This window comes from Triticum urartu, chromosome 2, assembly GCF_003073215.2.
Source record: "Triticum urartu cultivar G1812 chromosome 2, Tu2.1, whole genome shotgun sequence".
NCBI classification, from domain to species: domain Eukaryota; kingdom Viridiplantae; phylum Streptophyta; class Magnoliopsida; order Poales; family Poaceae; genus Triticum; species Triticum urartu.
The window spans coordinates 523,062,482-523,071,856 of NC_053023.1; the positions used below are offsets into that span (position 1 = coordinate 523,062,482).

At 45.9% G+C, this 9,375-nt stretch overlaps 1 protein-coding gene across 1 annotated transcript; it reads right to left on the reverse strand.

The window, feature by feature from the left end:
• Positions 1-1,014: 1,014 nt before the first annotated feature.
• Positions 1,015-6,010, reverse strand: LOC125538441 (uncharacterized membrane protein At3g27390). Its single transcript, XM_048701696.1, has 9 exons — positions 5,471-6,010; positions 5,261-5,369; positions 4,809-5,004; positions 4,581-4,714; positions 3,815-4,103; positions 3,588-3,694; positions 3,293-3,470; positions 1,548-2,002; positions 1,015-1,462 (listed from the first exon to the last, which is right to left on the reverse strand). The coding sequence occupies exons 1-9, from the start codon at positions 5,595-5,597 to the stop codon at positions 1,297-1,299; spliced, it is 1,761 nt and encodes a 586-aa protein (XP_048557653.1). The 5' UTR covers positions 5,598-6,010; the 3' UTR covers positions 1,015-1,296.
• Positions 6,011-9,375: the final 3,365 nt, after the last annotated feature.

The following is a 9,375-nucleotide window of genomic DNA, read 5'->3' on the forward strand; positions in this document are numbered from 1 at the left end:
GCTAGAAACATTGCCTCACTACAAGCAATGGCTTCAAGCGTCGCTGGATGTGTAAGACCTTCAAAAAGGATTGACGACACACCCAAATATGTCCCACTCGCGTCGCGGCAAAATTTGACTGACAGCCCCCTTCCATTCTCCTCGGTCTATACCTCCATCAACATATATTTTGGCAACTCCAACGTTAGGAGCTTGCCAACCACCATGAGCAGGCCTATGAGCTTGCCAACCAACACTACATTTTCTTTGAATCGGCGAACATTTTTAAATTTGGGAACAATTTTAAAATTCACTAACTTTTTTGTTTTGACTAACTTTTTTGAAATACATGGACAGTTTCCAAATTCATGGACATTTTCTGAAACAGCGGTCAGTTTTTGAATCGATGAGCTTTTCTTGAAATTTGGGAACATTTAAAAAAAATCATGAATGTTTTTTGAATTCATGAATATTTGTTCAAAATCACGAACATTTTATGATTTAGAATTTTTTTTAAAATTCATGGACATCTTTTGAATATGCAAACATTTCTTGAAAATCACGAATATTTTGTGAAGTCAACGAATATTTTATGATTTTCCAAACATTTTTTGAATTGAAGAACATTTATTTGAAAATTCACACTTAAAAAAATTGAAACTTTTTGATAACCCTAAACTATTTGGAAGAAGAAAAAACAAAAACAGCAAAGAAAAGAAAAGAATGGGCCTGCCCAAAAATGAGCTCCCGATGAATCTCGGGGTTCACAAGAGCAGAAGTTTCTCACAAAAAGGAAAACAAGCGCAAAAGAAAATGAATAAATGATGCACAAGAGAAAGAGACCTTTTCTCTAAAAAAACGATGCAAGGGGAAAGAAAGTGGATAGCAGCTGGCTGCTTCGTGTGTTTCTCCTCGAAAAAGATTTTGTCAGATTTTGGCCCCGTCAAACCCGACGTATTCTCGCTCATATAGGTTACCATCATGCCAGCAGTGAACGCAGCCGGCCGAAGACGCAACAATGCAACACCGACCAAGGAACCAAACAATTCCCTAAGAAGTGAAATGTATATACAAGAATTTACAGCACAACTGAAGGCCGTGCCTCAAGTTTCGGCACATGCATCATCTCAAAACACAACAACTATACACACTCCCACTACCCAAAGGGTAAAAAAAAAACTACTACGTATACTACACACAGTCACGGAAGCTCCTAGTAGACTTGAAACAGGAGAGGCACAGACAAAAACGGCGTGCGATAGATGCCTATACTTATACTGAAGAGAAAAAGAAGCAAAAGACGACGGACGGCATTATCTACACTTCGAGGCGTGTGATTTCGAAGTTGACCGACGGAGCCGACGCCGACGACCCGAACGAGCCTTCCCGCTCCACCGCGTACGCCACCAGCAGCTTCACCACATGCCTGTACCGCCTCCGGTACGTCGGGAACTTGGACATGCTCCTCACTATCCCCACCATCCTGCCAGCAGATCAACAACAAACTGACATGTCAAATACTAAAATTCCATAGCAGAAACAAGCAGTTGCTGCAGGGGACAGCGCACCTTCGACTGATCGCCTGGATCTGCGCGGTCCTGACAGGATCTCGGGGCGTCTCGGCGCCATTGTCCCACGCATCCGCACCGGCGGTGGCAGAACCACCGCCGACGAAAAGCGTCGACTTCTCCAGGAACCTCACCTCCTGCTCGGCCATCTTGAGCACCTGTATCTGGTCCTTGAGCACCAGCACGGGGTGGAAGAACCAGTCCAGCAGCAGGTCCTGCGGCCGGTTCTGCTGGTCCACCTCCACGCCGTTGCCCAGCAGCAGCCCCGCGGAGCCGGCCTTGATCGACTGCAGGACGGTGCACAGCATGTCGTAGGAAGGCAGCCCCAGGTTTATCGTCTCGTTGCCGCCGTCTTTCGTTCTCAGCCACTCGGTCAGGTCCACGCTGGTTATGACATTCAGGTTCAGCAGGTCCCTGCCCCTCTGCTCGCACGACTTCATAACGTTTTCCCATATCTGCAGATCAAGGAGAATGAATGATTAGGGATTCAGGCAGGACTTGACATTCAAGATGAAACACCATGTACACTGCGGTGTAGAATTTTTTTTGGTGGCACCTTCTATTTGTTCAAAAATATATGCATGGTGCAAAATCTGGTATTGTAGGTGAAATCCACTTACCTCACATCTAAAGCAGAGGTAAACCTAGTACATCTACTTATTTATGTTTTCTCCTTCGCATCTGCATCTCATGGCATTTGAGCCAAATTTCTGTACAGACTCATCTATGAACGGAGGGAGTATATACATGGCATGTGTTATCCACGTTGGAATCTCTAAAAAGACTTATATTTAGGAACGGAGGGAGTATATACATGGTGCAGAATCTGGTATTGTAGGTGAAATCCACTACCTCTCACTTAAAGCAGAGGTAAACCTAGTACATCTGCGTATTTACGTTTTCTGCTTCGCATATGCATCTCATGGCATTTGAGTACAAAATTTGTACAGACTCAACTATGATCTGGTACCTATTGTATTTTCAAATAACGTTAAAAGAAGCTTCTAGTTTGCTCTGAGAAGATAGAAATTCCAGCATTGATCAGAGAGGAAGGTGTAAAAGAACAACAGTTATTTGGGTTGGTACACATTACACACAAACTGCAATGGATATGCTTATGTTAGCGTTATACCTTTTTTTTGGGGAAAGGGGGCTGACAAGCTTTCATATCCTTGAATCAAAGTCTATATTCTAGTTGTGGCCACTGGCGAGGTCAGTAGCTACCATACAATTCTGTAAGTTCAATAGGCCGGCATCCATCGCTTCTTTTCAATGATAGATTCAGCAGTTATGCTGTTCAACTATTCGTTCTGTTAGGTCTTCCTTGCATTTACAACATTTCCTCAATTAGAACTAGCTCGCCTAATGTAAGAGACCATGGACCCCAACAACTTACATATGCTTAACATTCCCTTGTTTGACGGTACCATTTCATTTGTGGTATTATTACTTCAGTCGGGACTAGCTCACACCTAATCTACGAGAGCATGGATGAGAGAATGAAAATGTATAGCCATGCATCAAAGAGGAAGCATGGATTGAAAAGTGTATCCATTGCCTTTTCTTTCCAGACATGTGAACAACATTGATGTTACTGAAACAATGAATGCACTTATTGCCAAGTTTGAGTATCTTCCAGAAATTTTGCTCAAAGAGGGAGCTGCATATAGTGACGCTTCTTGGTGTTTTTGGTGAAATAAGACGGGCGTTGGTTGGTAAGAATTAAACATGGGTGACAAACGGACCTGGACCATTTTGACCTCTTGTATCGCCTCTCTGACGGACCTCGCCGGAACCAAAGTGGGAACCAGCATTGCCGGAGCTTCACTGGATGAACTAGGGTGCTCACCTCCCCTGACAGAAACATTTGGCCGGACCGAGAACTCGGCGGAATCGGGCAATTTCCTCTTCCGGTAGGAAGGCCTGGTGGAAAACAAACTTGAACCATGAGAAATGAATAAAGCAGCACACAACAAAGTAGAAGCTACAACCTACAACACAACCCAAAGTGTTCAAAAACAGCAGTAGAGAACACTTTACTTTGGAAGAACAGTCCCTTCGCGAAGGTAAAGCCAGTCGTTGGTGTACTCGTCAAACTCGGCGACCATGGTCACCACGTACGAAGCCCCCCGCCGGAAGGACTTCTCCTGCGACGACGAACAAACTTGACCACATCAGGCAATCTCTTTCGCGCGCAGCATGGAATCGGACGCGTGGGAGACGGGCAAGAAATGGCACGGCACGGTGGCAGTGGCAAAGAAAGAGACCTGGTAGACGATGACCGCTCCGTAGAGACCTACGAAAATGCTGGAGACGACGGCCAGCAGGACGCTCCCAACCACCACCAGGGGCCAGAAAAGGATGGCGAGGCCGGCGATGGGCACGCAGACCGGCTCCAGGAAGGGGCCTTCGCGGCTGATGAGGTCGTGCAGCAGCCTCTGCCAGCCCTTGAAGAGCATGTAGGGGCTCTTGATCAGCGCGATCACCGTGTAGAGCGGTATGTCCACGATCAACCCCAGGAGGCCGACGAGTATGCACGACGGCACGTCCAGCAGCCTGCACAAACACCACAGCGCATTTTCTTTTCAGGGTGATTTTTGGCGTGCACAGCTAGCTAGTTCACCATCGCTTTCATTGTCCAGCTTCAAGCAACTGTAATTATAATGTGATGTGCAGTGATCATGACGGGGCGATCGACCCAGATTTTACAGGCTTTACTATGCTTCATTAAGTCTAGAATGGCAAGCTGCCAGGGCATGTTTTTCTTATGAAAAATGTATCACTATCAAATAGGCACGTCCTTGTCACACAAGATCACAGCATGAAACAAAATTTCTTGTCACACAAGATGATACCATGGGACAAAATCAGCTTCAGACAGGTCATCCAGTGCTAATATAACAATAAATACCATCTTATAGTATTATCTAACACGATAATATCAACAGCTTCAGACAACAATCTTGAATAGCTTTAGACAGGTAACCCAGTGCTAATATATCATTATGTGGTCTAACACGATGGTATCAATACCTTATGGAGAGGGGCTCGCGGTCCTGGGCGCACTCGCGGAGCTCCTTGAGGTAAACGGGGTAGGAGTGGAAGCACATGTCCGCGAAGTCCCTCACCACCGTGCAGCTGCCCTTGATCGTCCCCCACGTCCCGTCCTGCCACCGCCGAGAAACCAAAATCAACCGTCGATCTCTCACTCGATTTTCACAGTTAGCAGCGACCGGTCGTCCCTTAGAAGTTTGAGCTTACCACAATGCCATGCACGAACTTCTTGGCCTCGCTCTCCTGCCGGAACGCCTCGAAGGTGGAGATCCACGGCGTGAAGAAGCCGTAGCCCAGCGCCACCAGGGCGCTCCCGAAGATGCCCAGGCCGAGCCAGAGCCCGAACAGCACCGGCAGCGCGATGGCCACCGCCAGCTTCAGGCCCGCGTTGATGCGGTCCGTCCTGGGTTCAGAATGCAGAGCAACGCAACCAACAGCGATCGATCAGTTTGACTATTCTATCTCATTCTCATGTGGCGGATCATCTGATTCGCCACTGAAATTCGAAGAATCGGCAGCCGAATCGGGTCATCGAAACCTCGGCCAAGCCAGAATCAGAAGTTTGCGCCCAGAACTGAACATTCAGCGGAAGGGATCGGAAGCTCGGAACCAACAAAGAATGCTCTGTTTCCAGCACACGAGAAGCAGAATGGGCTTACTTGATGAGCGAGTAGATGGTCCACCAGACGTGCGCCGGGAAGAGCACGAGGATCACGCCCACGTTCCCCAGTATCATCAGCGCCGCCGCCACCGGGCCGACCACCATCGCTGCACACCCATTTCCCCAAGAACGAGAAGAACAGTAAGCCACACCGGCAGAAACAAAGGCGCGACCAATATTCACAGGGAGGAAGAGAATAGGCACATGCCTTTGATTCCGCCGAGCAAGAAGGCGGCGCAGAAGGAGAAGACCACGTAGGCGACGCGCAGCGAGTCGTGCATCGGCCCCATTGGCTCCGCGTACTTGCCCGCCACCCACGCCTTCACCGTGCCCATCGAACGCCCCCGCCGCGCCGCGCCTCCTTCACGTCCAGGCCGCCAAGACCGGCGCAGCCCCCCGCGAGAATCAAGAACAGCCGCGGCTTTCTGCCGCTTTGGCAGGACGGAGGGCACAAAGGGGGGAGAGGACAGAGCAAGATAGATAGAAAAGAAAAGCTCTGGCCCTCGCTTTCGCGGGAATCTGCGACCGGCGCAGGCGGAGCAGAAAACTCAGCTTGCGTGAGAAGCCGTATGGGGAAGAAAAGACGCTTATAAGGGTCCTTGATCCGCCGGCCGGGCGGGTCAAAACGGCGGCTGCGCTCTCCAGGTCCCCGCTCGCCAGCCCGTGAGTTGAGTCGAACCAAATGTTGCGAGGAGAAAGAAGACGCGAGGGAGAGAGGGAGAGAGGGGAACGCGGAGAAGTTTCGGGGGTTTTGCCTTTCGGATTTATTTATATTTTTTGCGTAGGAGTAAATAAACTGCCGGGACGGAAGGAGTTTTGTCCGTTTGTCTGGATAGTTTCGACTGGCGCGCGCTGTGACGTAGTGCCGACTAACGGCGTTAGTGTGAAGGAGGTCAAAGTTGGCGGTCAAGGCGACAAGTTAGTGACCCTGGCCGTGTGGTAAGCGCTGAGGTTTGCTTTTGATTGCTGTCATTTTGGTCATCATCCATCTTTTTTCATAAAGGGCATCTCATTCTATTGATATTTTTTTGATACATGGCGATTTTATTATCTCAAATGTAGCATCAAACAGATACAAAGTAATATGAATAACATTCGGTCTTTGTACGATTAGGATGCATACAACCAAATTCAAAAGTCTGACAAAAATTCATAAATAAAAATTGATAAATCGGCAAAAGTAGAGTCCCATTGCCTATGTCAAAGGTGGTGGTGGATTGATCCAAAGGTTATGCTGTCATCCATGTTGGAAAAACAAAACTCTTCGTAGACACCTGCTCCAATCGCGTATACACCGTTTTAAACAACGATTGGTACTTCGATCTTTGTAGCATACACCACGTACGTAGCAAGTGCTTATACAAGAAAATAACAGGCAGAGGAGAAGCGTTTTTTCATTAAAAAACAAATCATTTCTACATAGTCAAGGCGACCAAACTAAGGCATACGGTTCTCACCCTTATTACCATTTTGAACCTATTTAGAATACCATCCAACCCAAAAACCAAAAATATTGGCAACACTTATGGACGGATGCACATTTGACGCTATTTGGGTGACTGGCCATGTATAACGTGCAAACTTGCATTGAAAAAAGAGGTGTTTGATTGTCTCGTCATGAGTACAAACTCTTACTCCCTTGCTAGTTGCGTTGTGCAAGGTTGTCTTTGGTTAATAGAACTCCCCTATGAAGATACCACATGAAGTTTTTCACTTCTAATGGAATCTTGAACTTCCAAATTTTCTTGTTATCACTCACTGGTAGCTCAAGATTTGTGAGTGCACGGCACATAGAGTCTACACTGAAAGACACTGATGTAGTAAGTTTTCAGCGAAACACATCTCGGCCTTGTGTCAGGTAAATTGAATCTTGTCGGGATAAAAGATTATGCCATGACACAAGTCGGGGACCAATCAAATCCCGACTGAATAAAATATTCAGCGGAGATGAACTGAGCACTTGCACAATAGTATTATTCTTATCAGGAACAATGGTATATAAGGTTGGATATTGTTCTCCGAGACTGGCAGTGCCTAGCCAGATGTCTTTACAACAATGAATCTCCGAGCGTCCTTTATCACGAAAGACCCAAAGCGAAAGAGACGTTTCTTTGCCGCCATTAGGTCAGCACAAAAGTGCGAGTCGCCAGGTTTCAAAAATGCCTTGGACACCGCTTTTTGGCCTAGATACTTGTTGCGCAACATGGTTTGCCAAACACCATCGTCAGTAAGAAATTTGAACAACCATTTACTGAGTAGGGCCTCATTCTTGACATGTAGGTCATGAACAAACCACGCTTCATTTTGCCAACCTGTATGTTTTTTTATTTTCATCGTCTCTTTGCCAAAAGAATCTAGATCTAAAATAGTCTAGTCTTTGTAGGACCCCTTTTGAAAGTTGGAAGAAAGAAATCATATAGAGAACCATATTTATAAGGACGGAGTAAACCAAAACCGTCCTCCAATTGAGAGCAGTTTGCCTTTCTAAATGCTCAACCGTTTTTCTAGACGCTCCTCTATATGCTTCCACTGCAATGGTGAGGCGCTGATAATGAATCGGTATTCCTAAATATTTAATTGGGCATTGGCCATATGCGCAACCAAATAGGTCAGCATAATTGGACGACGCCTCAACGGATTCTCCAAAGCAGAACAATTCGCTTTTATGAAAGTTTATTTTGAGACGCAACATTCTCAAACGCTGAAAGCAAGGGTTTCAGGTTTTGAGCCTGGTCCAGATCATGTTCCATAAAAAGTATTGTGTCGTCGTCGTATTGCAAAATAGAGAGGCCACCATCCACAAGGTATGGCACTACTCCTGCAATCTGGCCATCCTGCCTGGCGCACTCAATCAGAATAGTCCACATGTCAGCAATAATGTTAAATAACATTAGGGACACTGGGTCACCCTGCCATATGACTATTTTGGTCTGAAAGTAATGACCTACATCATGAAGGAAATATGCCCTAGAGGCAATAATAAAGTGTTATTTTATATTTCCTTATTGATGATAAAGGTTTATTATTCATGCTAGAATTGTATTGATTGGAAACTTAAATACATGTGTGGATACATAAACAAATATCGTGTCCCTAGTGAGCCTCTACTAGACTAGCTACGGGTGAGAAGGTCTCATCGTAGTCAACTCCTTGAACTTGTCGAAAATCTTTCACAACAAGTCGACCTCTCTAGACAGTAACATTACCGTCAGCGTCAGTCTTCTTCTTGAAGATCCATTTATTCTCTATGGCTTGCCGATCATCGAGAAAGTCAACCAAAGTTCACACTTTATTCTCATACATGGACCCCATCTCAGATTTCATGGCTTCAAGCCATTTTGCGGAATCTGGGCTCATCATCGCTTCCTCAAATTTCGTAGGTTCGTCATGCTCAAGTAACATGACCTCGAGAACAGGATTACCGTACCACTCTGGTGCGGGTCGTACTCTGGTTGACCTACGAGGTTCGGTAGTAACTTGATCTGAAGTTTCATGATCTTCATCATTAGCTTCCTCATTAATTGGTGTAGGAATCACTGGAACTGATTTATGTGATGAACTACTTTCCAATTCCAGAGAAGGTACAATTACCTCATCAAGTTCTACTTTCCTCCCACTCACTTCTTTCGAGAGAAACTCCTTCTCTAGAAAGGATCCATTCTTAGCAAGGAATATCTCGCCTTCGGATTTGTGATAGCAGGTGTACCCAACAGTCTTCTTTGGGTATCCTATGAAGACATAATTTCTCCGATTTGGGTTCGAGCTTATCAGGTTGAAACTTTTTCACATAAGCATCGCAGTCTCAAACTTTAAGAAACGACAACTTAGGTTTCTTGCTAAACCACAGTTCATATGGTGTCGTCTCAACGGATTTAGATGGTGCCCTATTTAACATGAATGCAGCCGTCTCTAAAGCATAACCCCAAAACGATAGCGGTAAATCGATAAGAGACATCATAGATCGCACCATATCTAATAAAATACGGTTACGACGTTCAGACACACCATTACGCTGTGGTGTTCTAGGTGGCGTGAGTTACGAAACTATTCCACATTATTTAAAATGAAGACCAAACTCATAACTCAAATATTCACCTCCACGATCAGGTCGTA